Source organism: Phyllosticta capitalensis (genome assembly GCF_038381095.1).
Source record: "Phyllosticta capitalensis strain CBS 128856 chromosome Unknown BKA78scaffold_1, whole genome shotgun sequence".
In the NCBI taxonomy this organism is placed as follows: Eukaryota; Fungi; Ascomycota; class Dothideomycetes; order Botryosphaeriales; family Phyllostictaceae; genus Phyllosticta; species Phyllosticta capitalensis.
In genome coordinates, this window is record NW_027117439.1 from 1,877,055 (window position 1) to 1,890,455 (window position 13,401).

At 55.9% G+C, this 13,401-nt stretch overlaps 5 protein-coding genes across 5 annotated transcripts; 4 read left to right on the forward strand and 1 right to left on the reverse strand.

Moving 5' to 3' along the window:
* Nucleotides 1-1,371: 1,371 nt before the first annotated feature.
* BKA78DRAFT_348703 (uncharacterized protein) lies at nucleotides 1,372-4,086 on the forward strand (the record flags this gene model as incomplete). The annotated part of the gene is made up of 4 exons (XM_066890681.1): nucleotides 1,372-1,435; nucleotides 1,511-2,104; nucleotides 2,152-2,600; nucleotides 2,659-4,086. The coding sequence occupies 4 exons, from the start codon at nucleotides 1,372-1,374 to the stop codon at nucleotides 4,084-4,086; spliced, it is 2,535 nt and encodes an 844-aa protein (XP_066749338.1).
* Nucleotides 4,087-5,631: 1,545 nt separating this feature from the next.
* BKA78DRAFT_329275 (chaperonin Cpn60/TCP-1 family) lies at nucleotides 5,632-7,531 on the forward strand (the record flags this gene model as incomplete). Its single annotated transcript, XM_066889657.1, has 3 exons — nucleotides 5,632-5,727; nucleotides 5,814-5,955; nucleotides 6,012-7,531. 3 exons carry the CDS (start codon nucleotides 5,632-5,634, stop codon nucleotides 7,529-7,531), a joined length of 1,758 nt encoding a protein of 585 aa, XP_066749339.1.
* A 906-nt stretch (nucleotides 7,532-8,437) lies between these two features.
* On the forward strand, nucleotides 8,438-9,326 carry BKA78DRAFT_291316 (uncharacterized protein; the record flags this gene model as incomplete). The annotated part of the gene is made up of 5 exons (XM_066885876.1): nucleotides 8,438-8,440; nucleotides 8,495-8,508; nucleotides 8,662-8,934; nucleotides 9,086-9,134; nucleotides 9,201-9,326. The coding sequence occupies 5 exons, from the start codon at nucleotides 8,438-8,440 to the stop codon at nucleotides 9,324-9,326; spliced, it is 465 nt and encodes a 154-aa protein (XP_066749340.1).
* Nucleotides 9,327-9,779: 453 nt separating this feature from the next.
* BKA78DRAFT_11772 (cell-cycle control medial ring component) lies at nucleotides 9,780-11,023 on the reverse strand. Its single transcript, XM_066882367.1, has 2 exons — nucleotides 10,772-11,023; nucleotides 9,780-10,711 (listed from the first exon to the last, which is right to left on the reverse strand). Exons 1-2 carry the CDS (start codon nucleotides 10,880-10,882, stop codon nucleotides 10,100-10,102), a joined length of 723 nt encoding a protein of 240 aa, XP_066749341.1. The 5' UTR covers nucleotides 10,883-11,023; the 3' UTR covers nucleotides 9,780-10,099.
* A 358-nt stretch (nucleotides 11,024-11,381) lies between these two features.
* BKA78DRAFT_228769 (NOL1/NOP2/sun family-domain-containing protein) lies at nucleotides 11,382-13,157 on the forward strand (the record flags this gene model as incomplete). The annotated part of the gene is made up of 1 exon (XM_066883735.1): nucleotides 11,382-13,157. A coding segment is annotated over one exon (1,776 nt), but the record flags the coding sequence as incomplete, so codon positions are not given.
* Nucleotides 13,158-13,401: the final 244 nt, after the last annotated feature.

Consider the following 13,401-nt stretch of genomic DNA (forward strand, 5'->3'; position numbering starts at 1 on the left):
AAGGAAAAAAAAAAAAAAAAAAAGGAGGGACTACAGCCAGCTGTGGGCTCTTCGCCAATCTTTTGTTCCTCTCCGTAGGAACAGCGTCTCTCCAGAGTCTCGATCGAAACCGAATGCCAATTACTCTTCCTTGTGGTACCATGGAGTTGAGAAGGAACCCTTGCAAGAGACCGTTCCCAGCCAGGGACCTGCGGAGAGCGCGCTTTGGAACTTGCTGGAGTCGACGGGCTATTCAACCTTGTCCAATCTGTCAGCCTGAACGGTTTTCTGGATTCCTCAAGGCAATCTGCCAAGATCTTTTACCTCTCGCCGCGCTCAGCGTTGCGTTGGACACCGCTGTCCGGAGATATGCGCCCACGAAACTTCCTACAGCGCCACAGCGTCAAGATTTTGATTCTGGTTGCTCGGATGCTTCATGGTCAGTCGCTTGGCCCGGAATGAAGACTGTTGACAGGCATTGGAAACGCTGTGATCTGGATCCCCTTGAGAGACACCTCCAGGAAACCCTACCCCTTAATTGCGGCACTGCCATTCCGAACTCTACAGCATGTAGCATTCAAGCAGTCATCTTTCCACATGCCCTGTTTTCGAGACTGAAGAGCCCTTTGCATTAGGGATGGCCCCGAGCCGAAGTTCTGCCGCAGGGCAGGTTTGGGGGGGTTTGTGCTACTATGTTTTCCATCTTCTCCCACTGCAAAAGCGAATCCACACGCAACACCACAGAAGTGTCTACGAAACCCTCCCCGAAGGTATTCCAGTGCCGGATAATCTTAACTCCGAAGGCAGCCATACACCCCGATCACAGTAGCTGCCAAACTCTCACCACCACCATCACCAACTTGCAGCCTCATTTCTTCATCTCACAACATCCCTCTGGCCTCAACCAGGACTTACGCCGTAAAAACTGACCAGTTGTTGCAAGGCAGTGGTTCCTTCAGCACAAGTCTCCCAATTCGTCAACGTAAGTGGTTTCCCCGAGTTGTCGCACTCGTACGATTTTCTCTTCGCACGCCTAGGGCCAATCCACAGGCTCTGTTTGTGACTCAGCGACGCGTCCTCCTCTTCCCTCTCTTTCATTGCCCACTGCTTCAGGACTTCCTTCTCATCAATTCCCTTCTGATTCATGTCGAGCCGAGGGACCTCACGAACTCTTTCTAACATGGGCAGTTGCACTTCGAGCGGTAGTCCGTTCTGGCCGTGTGGTATATCTGCACTTCATCGCGACATACTGAGGAGGTTTTGCAAGAGGACGAGCAATTCTCGTAACTTCCTGCGCCGGGGTCTCCAGAAGATCGTTGCAGTGGTAGTGGTCACCGGGGTGATAACGTCTCGTGCAGCACTTTGCTGGTCAACTGATGACTGTGCTGCACAATGTCTACAATGTCTAAAGGAAAGAAGGATCCCGGTGCAAGGGCTAAAGCCAATCAAAAGCCTGGTAAGTTCTGTGATCTGTCGTCGACTCGCTCAGCCTCCTCGACTTTCATCGAGAACTGAGAAGTTTGTTCTGCAGGAACCTCCAAGCAAACCCGTTCCGTCACGGCCCGCAACACCGTCAAGCTGACCGAAGATTCTTCCATCTCTTCTGCGCCCGCCAATCTCACTGCTCGCGCGTCGTCGTCGCCACCATCGCCATCTCCCGAGCAGAACGTGGACCGGAACCCTGAAGACCTTGTGAATTTATCGGATGAAGAGATGGACGAGGCCGAAAGCAGCGACTATCAGCAGAGCTCCGAAGGACCATCCGATTCAGAAAACGGCGATGGAGATTATCAGCCAGGCGAGATGACCTCAAACAAACGCAACCAGGCCAAGTATGGCCCAAGTCACAATGCTGGTCGTCCGGTGACGGGAGCTGGCCGTCAGAAGGCCAGCAGCCAGAAGAACGGCAATCAAAATGCCGTCAGTCAGAACACAGCTAGCCAGAGGAGCGCCAGCCTGCGTGCCGCAAGCCAGAATACTGCCAGCCAGAGTTCTTTCAATCAGAACGATGGCCAGACCGACGAAGAAGAAATCGTCCTGGCTCGAGATCACCCTCAGGATGAAAGATGTTTGCCCTACCGCACGACAAGCCGCATGTCAAAGCGACAGATCATTAGCTGGGATGGTAAGTTTCCACACGCCCAAGAGGGAAGATTGTGCTAAGCATCACAGCGAACCTTTACACGCTTTCGCTCCTGTCGTTGATTTGGCTCTTGGAGGTAAAGGACTACCCTATTCCATGGCAGGAGTTGGCAGCTATCGTGAACCCTGGCGCTACCGGCGAGGCCTTCAAGCAGGCCATGGTCAAGCTGAGGTCTCGTAGAGCTGCAGACGGGCAGAGGGTACCACCGGCGAGGCCTGGCAGTAACCACCCGCGCCATGCGTGCCATGTAGAGCTTGCGGAGATCATGCGCAATGCAGGAGTGACAGTGGCCCCTTTCGCCTCTGCGCTTGGTGCTCAAGAGGTTGAGGTAGTCGAAGACCCTTCACTTGCTGCCGCTCCAGTGGTCGGAGGTCCTTCTGTTGCTGAAAGCAGTGCGGCCGCCGAGAAAGCAAAGTCTGAAGCGGGTGCGCAGCGCTCAAACGGGAATAGTCCACACATAACGACTCTGCAATCCCAGGTGAGCTCTTCACATTTCTCTTTAAGCTTGTTTACCACACTCACACACATTCTCGCAGAGCTCCACCCGACCCGAGTCCCAAGCAACTCGACACGACAACCGAGATCTGACAATCATCCATCCTCGGTCACTCACCTCTGCAGCACCTAAGAAAAGGGACAAGTCGAGCCTGATCTTCGTTGCAGACATTGGAGCGCACAAGGCTCTTCTCAACTTCAACAAGAAGGAGCAAAAGCTCATTTTCGACGTAACGCAAAACCTGACCAACGGTCGTTTCGCTCAATCACCATCCAACCCCGTCTTCTTTCTTGACCAAATTACTGCCCCGAGCAGCGGTGCTGAAGACCCTCCTTCGCCCTTCAATTCTGACAACTCTGAACTCGAGAACGACATGCCTCGTGTTCGTGCGAGAAAACAGCAGAAGCGCAAGCGAGATGACGCAAGCCCCGGCACTTCTCAACCATCCCCAAAGCTGACTGGAGTTGTTTCGACAGCTGACAGCGACATTCAAGCCCAGCCCAACAAAAAGCTCAAGAGGGGCCCAGTGAAGGACACTGGCGAGGAAGCAGGCGGCTCCAAGAAGCGCAAGCATGACGATGCAGACATGGGCAACCTGAGCCCTGGTTCTGCCGACGACTGGATGTTCAACCCGGACTACGATATTCCAGCAGGAGAGAGTATCCCACTTGGTTCTATCATGAACACGGACACGAACACCTGGACGAACCCGACCCTGCAAACTCCGTTCTTGGGCCCAACGACTCACCACGCTGGCCCCTACTGGCAGCGCAATCTGAACTTGACGCTTTCAGCCTCACCGACCCTCCATCCTCGCGATCGCACCGGCGGCTCCTTGGCCAAATCTACCGGCACGGTCAACCCATTGCTGACGGAGGACATGGGACTGAACACGGGAATGGATATGGGCATGCCGGCGGTGGACTTCAACCACTCCAATCAAATGTTCTTCGATCAGCAGATGAGCGATCAGCAGATCAGCTGGAACAAGGGCTTCATCAGTCCGTTCAACAAGAGTACAGGCTTTTTCGACCCCTATCTCAACGATCCCTTCATGGGCGAGGGCAACGGAACGTTGGATTACAGCCCCGGCGTCCATATCATGGGCTATAGCATGAACCCACACAAATCCGAGTACAGTAGTCTCGGCGGCATCGCGTCCGACAAGGACAAAGACCTTTTGTCCAGCACCTCCCAGTGGCAGTCTAGCAACAGCGTCTTCGAACCGTCCCAGGCCGAGCGCCGTCTGTCCGGCCTACCCCCCCTCTTTGGCGAACAGGGCTACGGCCTGGACATTCAGCCTCTGAACCCGGAGCTTGACTTGGAACATCATCGCCACCAGACTCGCGGTATGCTCAACGATACGTGTACTGAGGAGGAACAATTTGATCCGAATGGCTTCGCGAACGAGGCTTTTGCTCGCATGGACACGGTCCAATTCCCCGAGACCGAGGACGATGGCTTGTAGGCATCATCGGCCTTTCCTTCTTCCCTGTTTCTCACAGCTTTCCTATTGATCGCTTTCAACAAGACGACCATCTGCTCGAACCAAAGGCCTGCCTTGGTTCTATTCCATTCGACTCTTTGCTCTTCATTCGACGTGCGCTTGGGTCTCAAGTGCACTTTTCATTCAGTCTCTTTTCATTCGGCTTTCAACTTTCATTCGACTTTCAACTTTCATTCAGTCTGTACTCATTCACCACCACAGCTCTGGACGCCTTCGAAAATCGGGACACCACACACTGGCAGTCCTCTTCTCCGACTCATGGCGTTTCTCATCATGGATCCACGATGACGGCACCGAGGACCCTGGATACGGACCTTGCCCAGCCTTTACAGCATCTGACCGGACTTGCATTTCCCACTTCGACATTCGGCTTCCAACTTTGCGCGATTAGTTTCCTTCTTTGCTCTCCGCACGACGCCTCGACAGTACTGGCAGCGCAGCAGCCCGCTCTTCTGTGAGCTGCAGGCTGGTAGGAATACGGAGGCCGCCGCTTGCATTTGCTCCTTTTCTGCTTCCCTTTTTCCTTTCTGCAGTGATCACGACCCACGACCCGTCCACTGAGCGGCTCGCCATTTCTCAAGAGCTGAATCTGGCTGGCTGCGGGCGGTTGCTGTCCTGGGAATTTTCGATGATGCGTTTACTGCTTTTTTTCTTTCGATAAACTAAATGAAAAGCCTTTGGCACCAAAGTGGAGTTTTGTGGCAAAAGTGATGACAACTAACAACTTAAAAGAATTCCGTCTTTTTCAACCCAGACAGTGCATAGTGACAATATGGCCTCGAACGAAGCAGAGACCGTGGAGACTCCAGCCGAGCAGAGGCGATTTGCTCCGGTAACTCCCAAACCTGAGGGCGCTGATTGGACAGCGGAGCTGCACCGAGTCATGTCCTCGGTCCAGTGGAGGCAGAGGACAGCCATTTTTGGCACTGCCTCGGCCTTTGGCCATGGCCAAGACCAGCTTGCGAAGAATATTTGTTGTTGTTAGAATCTAGAATACAAGAGGGGACAACCGTGAATAGAAAATGCTGCTGATACAAGCTGTGGCGGGTTCGCGGCGGAAATGTTTGGCTGCGTGGCTGCAAGACGGGCACCGGGAGAGCCGCAGCAGCGCTGGTCAAAGCTTGCTATGCAGTGCTGCGCCGGAGTCTGAGGTGATTTTTGAGTTCCAAAGCCAGTAGTAAGAAGGGAGAAGACTTTAGGATATAGTATCCCATCAAGTTAAATCGCCGATCCGCCCCAAAAACGAGGCCAGCGTACAGGAGTGTCGTTAGGGTGGCACTTAGCGCGACCCCGGTGCATCGTGAAGTTTGAGCGTCCGTGCGCCAACCGTCTTCATCGAGAACATTCTCAACTTTTTCCTTCATCAACCGTCGTCCTCTCCTTCTTCCTCACCAGCACACGCCTCTCTCAGGTCTATTTGCTCACTTGTTGCAAGAGCTCAAGACTCGCGTGCCATTGTTCCTGTCCAATTCCCTTCCGCACCGCATACCTATTCTCCACCTCACAATGCAGCGCATGCTCACCTCGAGGGCGCGCGCCTCGGCCGCCTCTTCTCTCAGCACCAGGAGCTTCAACCTGACCCAGCAGAGATTTGCGCACAAGGTAAGGAAGACCCATTGGCTTGCTAGTCGCCGGCCGCGTCGATTCCTCGGAAAAGAGCCGAAATTTGCTGACACGACTACCAACAGGAGCTCAAGTTTGGCGTCGAGGGCCGCGCTGCCCTGCTGAACGGTGTCGAGACCCTGGCCAAGGCCGTTTCCACCACTCTCGGTCCCAAGGGCAGGAACGTCCTCATCGACCAGAGCTACGGCTCCCCCAAGATCACAAAGGGTATGGAAGCTCGGATGTGGATTACAAATGCTGGGCAGATTCTGACGGGTCTACAGACGGTGTGACTGTTGCAAAGTCCATCTCCCTCAAGGACAAGTTTGAGAACCTCGGCGCCAGGCTCATCCAGGATGTCGCCTCCAAGACGAACGAGGTTGCTGGTGACGGCACCACCACCGCCACCGTCCTCGCCCGCGCCATCTTTTCCGAGACTGTCAAGAACGTCGCCGCTGGCTGCAACCCCATGGATCTGAGGAGGGGTATCCAGGCCGCCGTTGAGGCCGTCGTCGAGTACCTCCGTGCGAACAAGAGGGACATTACCACCAGCGAGGAGATTTCCCAGGTCGCCACCATCTCCGCCAACGGCGACCTCCACATTGGCAAGCTCCTCTCCAACGCCATGGAGAAGGTTGGCAAGGAGGGTGTCATCACCGTCAAGGAGGGCAAGACGATTGAGGACGAGCTCGAGGTCACTGAGGGTATGAAGTTTGACCGCGGTTTCATCTCGCCCTACTTCATCACCGACACCAAGTCCCAGAAGATTGAGTTTGAGAAGCCTTTGATCCTCCTTTCCGAGAAGAAGATTTCTGCCGTCCAGGACATTGTCCCCGCGCTCGAGGCCTCGCAGCAGCTTCGCCGCCCCCTGGTCATCATTGCTGAGGACATTGAGGGCGAGGCCCTTGCCGTCTGCATTCTGAACAAGCTCCGTGGCCAGCTCCAGGTTGCCGCTGTCAAGGCCCCTGGCTTTGGTGACAACCGCAAGTCCATTCTCGGTGATCTTGGTGTCCTTACCAACGGCACTGTCTTCACCGACGAGCTTGAGCTCAAGCTCGAGAAGCTCACTCCCGACCAGCTCGGCTCCACCGGCTCCATCTCCATCACCAAGGAGGACACTGTTGTCCTGAACGGCGAGGGCAGCAAGGACGCCGTTGCCCAGCGCTGCGAGCAGATTCGCGGCGTCATGAACGACCCTACCACCTCTGACTACGAGAAGGAGAAGCTCCAGGAGCGCCTTGCCAAGCTCTCTGGCGGTGTTGCCGTCATCAAGGTCGGTGGCAACTCCGAGGTTGAGGTTGGTGAGAAGAAGGACCGCATCGTTGATGCTCTCAATGCCACCCGCGCTGCCGTGGAGGAGGGTATCCTGCCCGGTGGTGGTACTGCTCTCCTCAAGGCTGCCGCCAACGCGCTCAAGGGCGTTCCCGCCTCCAACTTTGACCAGCAGCTCGGTGTCTCGATTGTCAAGAACGCCATCACGAGGCCCACACGCTCGATTGTCGAGAACGCCGGTGCCGAGGGTAGCGTCGTTGTCGGCAAGCTCATGGACGAGTTTGGTGCCGACTTCAACAAGGGCTACGACAGCGCCAAGGGCGAGTACGTGGACATGATCTCGGCTGGTATCCTCGACCCCTTCAAGGTCACCAGGACGGCGCTGGTTGATGCCTCTGGCGTTGCCTCGCTGCTGGGCACGACCGAGGTTGCCATTGTCGAGGCGCCCGAGGAGAAGCCTGCTGGCGGCATGCCCGGTGGTGGCATGGGCGGTATGGGCGGCATGGGTGGCATGGGCGGCGGCATGTTCTAAGCTGCGTCGCTCAAGCGGATGAAGAAAGAAAAAAAGCGTGTTTCCTCCATATACCCCCCGCCGCCTTCTACCCAATTGTCATGATTTATCCGAGCCTGTCTATATACACACATCACACACACGTCTACGCTCTCGTCTCCCCACTCTGGATGGTTTTTTCGTTGTACTTGGGCATTGCGGAGCGGGGAGTTTAGCTGTATTGTACGATATTAAGTAGCACTGAGTCGTGAAGAAAAGAAGAATGAATAGGTACATTGACGTAGTTTTTTGGCCATGCGCGGTAATGTCATTGTTGTGATGCTGCGCTGGTCAGGCGAGAGGAGTACGAGAAGGTGTTTTCTGCTGCCTGGCAAAGGTGCCGCGTGGCAGTTTTTGAGAATGCCTACCTTGGGTGAGAGCGATGCCTGGGTGCATAGCCATTGATGGGGGAAGACAGAAACAAAGTGGCAGTAAGCGCCCGGAAATGATGGTGGAGCGTGTCAGTGGACAAATGATGAGCGAGGGCTGGATTTGCACCGGGGCAAGCGGCCTTGTTTACATGTACAGTACCGTGTGGTGCAAGTCGGCGGGCTCTCTGCCAAGATGCCCGGGCCGAAGTGGTGGGTGTGTGCCCCTCTACCCTCTGCCCTACCTTGGCCTCTTTCCCTCTCCCCAATCCACCTCACCATCATCACTCTCCCCCTCTCTCCAACACACACCTGTCCCAGCCCCCTTTGTGAGTCGACCCTGACCCAGAATTGCTTCAGTTGTGATGTCTGGTCGTTCGAGGAGCTCCAAGCTTCTCTGCCCGACGAGTGCATCCTTCTACCAGCTGTGCTGTTGCTGACGCTGACGCCTTCCGCCTGATAGCACGCTACAAATTGACAACAACCCCAAACAAAACCCTTTCTCCATCCATCCGTCGCAATGGTCAGTCTTGATGCCTACCCCGTCTGCTATTGATTTGCTAACATCGCTGTCCAGTCCAACAGCTCCGGGTTCGTCTCTCGTCCCCCTACTCTGCCCCTCCAACCCTTCAAGCTGCGCCAGCGAAATTCAGCAGTTGCCATCGCACCACCACATAGCGCCGCCTCTTGCGCGCCAGCCGTGCCAACCGCGCCCTTGAATCAATGCTGACAATGGCTCTACAGTATTAAAGTCAACTCCGAGTGCGTGTCGACCTTCAACGACGACTTCAAGCTCGGCAAGAAGCTCAGGTGGATCGTCTACAAGATTGCAGACAACAAAAAGGAGATTGTGGTCGAGGAGACGAAGGAGAAGGCGACGAAGGAGAAGCCGACGAAGGAAGAGCTAGAGGATGAGTGGAAGGTTTTCCGCGACTTCTTGCTGAGCGCTGGTCCCCGGTACGCCGTCTACGACTTTTCGTACAAGGACACCAAGACCGGCTACGGCGAGGGTTGGAAGTAAGTTGCGAATTTTCACGTCTTCAAATTTTTCTGCGATCTCGTGTCTTTTGTTTACACATGCTGTGGCCCGCGGGAAGCGGCCTTGGTTTTCTTGGCTCAGAACCGCCGCCCAGACGACCAAAGTTGATGGACGCTAATGATGCCTCAGGAGCAAGATTGTCTTCGTGACTTGGATCCCCGACACACTCCCACCCTTAGTAAGTCTTTCCACCCCGCATTCCTCCCACCTTCGCCTACCATTCTAACATGAATTCTCGCAACAGCACAAGATGCCCTACTCGGCATCAAAGGAGGCCCTGAAGAATTCGCTCCAGGGCTTGGGCGCCTACATCCAGGCCAACTCCGATGACCAGATTGAGTACTCGCAAGTCTTGCAGGACGTCCTTTGATTCCCTCCTCTCTCCCATCCTCCCTGATCTGGCACGCGAATGAAGATGGAACTGGCCTTTTCTTTTGGCGTGCGCGTATTGAAGAGCGACAGTGGCGGCAGCTGCGGCGGTTTCGAAGGCAGGCAGGCAGGCATCCAGAGAAAGTGATTAATAGCGATTGATCGGAATTGTTCTTCTCTTCTTACACTCCTACACTACTCTCCTCGCAGGGCTGGTATCGGGTTGGCTGGGTTGATGAGACTGGGGATCGATTGAGATGAGATGTGGATCCCGCCTTGAGGATCCGGGTGGTCTGATTTGGACTGGACCACCGGCGTAGACCTAACCTATGAACTGGACCGACCATTGCAAGGCATGCATTTGTTACATGGGATTCATGATTTGAGAGCTACATGCACGCTAGGCAAGAGGCAATTAACTCTTGCTGGATGACTAGGATAATGAGAGATAGAAGCATCGATTTCAATTCTCATTCGTTCCTCGTCGTTCAGATCTTGTTTCCTACCGAATTTCTGGTTTCTCTACCCTGCATATTGCCCTTCCCTGTTTACTTGTCCCACATAGACCTCAAGTCTTTCGATTCCACTGTATTCTGACTCAATTGATGCTCTGTCATGCTCATCAGTATTGGTAAGTCTGCGCTCGGTTGAAGGAGAATATTGAGTTGTATCGACTGGGTCTTGATGTTAATCACGTTTTGGACGTCGCATTTTCATGAGTATGTCAAGGCTCTACCCCACCCCCGCTCTCCTCTAATCTTCCTTGCCCCAAAATCATCTCGTCTCCTTCTCCCACGCGCTTCTAAACACACCCGTCATCCGCTTCGCCACAGCTTCATCCTTCACCCTCTGCGCCAAGAATCCTTCCAAATCGCTCCAAAAGCGGTTACTTTCCGCAACCTGCTCACCACTCTGGACTGGCTGCGCCAACGGACCCTCAGCCGCTGCCGACGGTGTAGAGACGCCAGGCGAAGTCACGCGCTCCGGTGTCCCCGCCGGCGACGATGCCGCGGCGGCTGCCGCCGCACCGCCCATGACCATGACGCTGAACTCGGCCTCGCTCGCAGCTTCCGTGTCGCCTAGCACATCCTTGAGCGTCTTGGTGTCGCCGACGGGCTTCTTCTTGTAGAGCAGTTTGATCTTGTCGACGGGGAGCCCCGAGGCGGTTGCGTACGCCGTCTTCAGCGCATGGATCGACGTGTGCGGCGGCTGTGGCGTGGGAAGCGTGAGAGCAGGTGTGGAGGGAGAGGGGCGCGTGGGCTTGAGGGTGACGGTCGTGCCGGCTGTTGCTGAGGCTGCCGCGGGAGACGACGAGCCGGGCGTGTCGTTGGCGGTGGGGCGTGCGCGCTTGAGGCGGGGACCTGAGGGAGGTTTGGGGAGCGTAAACTACAGATAGACTTCTTGTCAGTGTTTAGGACACTTGGTTTGCGGCTCGAGGCCACGCACGGCGGGTTGAGCTGGGTACTCGCGCGGGTCCACGACGTGGTCGGGCGAGATGCGCATGGGGCGCGCGTCCAGCGCGGAGAGGAATTGCTTTGCAAAAGCCAGCTCAGTCATGATGTTTAGGCGGTTGTCGCAGAATCACAAGACAGGACCGACAAGAAAGCTTTGAAGGTGACGTCGCAGCCCTTCCAAGCTATCGTGAGCTAGGTTGGCTTGGTGTTGACCGCAGACAGGCGGTGAAGCCTTTCTGCCGGCGAACTAAACACGCTAGGGCCGCTAGCTGCACCACGCCCTCGAAATTTCCCAGGTCGCGGAAAAAGTGTGCCCAGCGTTCCCAAGATCCCTCAACGCACCCGCTCACAACCCGACATTCCATATCGCCAACATGGGTCCCTCGCGCCGTCTCAAGCACCAGGGCGTACCGGCTCCTCTGCCCCAAGACAAGCCCGCCAACAGCAGCAATCGCAAACGCAAGGGCGCGCCCGAAGCGCCGGCGCCGGCACCCGCAGCGGCGAACGGAAAGAAAAAGCGCAGGACGTCTGAAGCCGAGGATGTGGAGGTAAAGCCTGCAACGAAAGAGGCCAAGGCCGACATCTCCAAGGCGGCTGCAAAGAAGGGAAAGCCAGAGACGAATGGCAGCGCCAAGGGCAAGAAGGGACAAAAGGCACCGGCGCCGGAGCCTGAGAGCGAAGACGATGACATGGACGACTGGGAGAGCGCCGAAGAGTCAGACGATGGCGCGAAGGAAGGTGGTTTCGACGCGCTGGGCTCCGACTCCGATGATGACGAAATGCCGGACGACGAGTTTGACGAATTATCCGACGACGACGTGGTGGACTCGGACGACGACGCGGGCGGCAAGAAGCAGGCCATGTGGTCGGAAGACGAGGACGACGATGAGGATGCAGAGGAGCAACTCACAGCGGCCAACATCGAAGGTCTCACGCGGAAGCTGGACATGCAACGAGCCCAAGAGGAAGCCGAGGCGCAGGCTGAGTTGGAGGAGGCGGCGCTGCAGACCAACATTGCTGGCGACAGGCCCAAGGTGCTCATGGACGATGATGAGGATGATGAGGGCACTTCGAGGCTTGCCCCCGATCTTCAACTGCTTAGAACCCGTATCTCGGACACCCTCCGCGTCCTGACCGACTTTCAGAACCTCGCTGAGCCCGGCCGGTCAAGAGCAGAGTACAATGCCCAGATCCTCAAGGATATCTGTGCCTACTACGGATACTCGCCGTACATGGCGGAGAAGCTTTGGGGCCTGTTTCCCCCAAGCGAGGCATTTGCCTTTTTCGAAGCCAACGAGACGCCCCGTCCCCTTGTCATTAGAACAAACACTCTCCGCACACACCGTCGCCAGCTCGCCCAAGCCCTCATCAACCGTGGCGTGACTCTCGAGCCTGTCGGCAAGTGGTCCAAGGTTGGTCTGCAGATCTTTGAGGCCAACGTCCCCATCGGTGCCACTCCCGAATATCTCGCTGGCCACTACATCATCCAGGCCGCTTCTTCGTTCCTCCCTGTCATGGCACTTGCCCCTCAGGAACACGAGCGCGTCCTCGACATGGCCTCTGCCCCCGGTGGTAAGACGACGCACATTGCGGCGCTCATGAAGAACACTGGATGCATCTTTGCCAACGATGCCAACAAGGATCGTGCCAAGGGTCTGATTGGTAACATTCACCGCATGGGTGTCAAAAACACCATTGTCTGCAACTATGATGCGCTGGAGTTCCCCAAGGTTATTGGCGGCTTCGACCGCGTCCTGCTCGACGCGCCCTGCTCCGGTACCGGTGTCATTGCCAAGGATGCCTCGGTCAAGACGAACAAGACTGAAAAGGACTTTATGCGTCTGCCGCACCTGCAAAAGCAGCTGTTGCTCCACGCGATTGACTCGGTCGACCACGCTTCCAAGACGGGCGGCTACATTGTCTACTCGACTTGCAGTGTGACGGTTGAGGAGAATGAGCGCGTTGTTCAATACGCCCTCGAGAAGCGCCCCAACGTTAAACTCGTCTCAACTGGCTTGACTTTTGGCAAGGAGGGCATGACGAGCTTCCAAGGCCGCCGCTTCCACCCCAGCTTGAAGGAGACGCGCCGCTACTACCCGCACGCGTACAACGTCGACGGCTTCTTTGTCGCCAAGTTCAAGAAGACGGGCCCCACACCTGCAAACGCTGTCCTGGCTGAGAATGCCAGCACAAAGGCGTCCAAGGCTGCGACCAAGAAGACTGAGGAGGCGCCCGAGGTCGTCGACCATACCCCTGTCGCCGAGGAGGAGGAGCAGGAGGAGGATGACTTTGGTGGCTTTGATGACGAGGAGGACCAGGTGTACATTGAGAGGAGCATCAAGCACCAGCTCAGAAAAAAGGGCAAAAACCCCAAGGCGGTGCTGTCAAGGAAGAAGTCGGATGGAAAGGGTGCTGAAAGGAAGGCTGAGAAACCTGCGGAAGAGGAAGTCGTCACCAAGGAGAGCGAGCCCAAGGTAAAGGATGCTGCCCAGTCGAAGCCCAAGGGAGAGGCCAAGGAGTCGAAAGCCAAGGCCAGTCCAAAGGAGCAACCGGAAGCAAAAAAGGAGAAGAAGAGTAAGAAGGGAAGAAAGTCTGTGTAATGACGGGGAGTGTTGTTAGCAT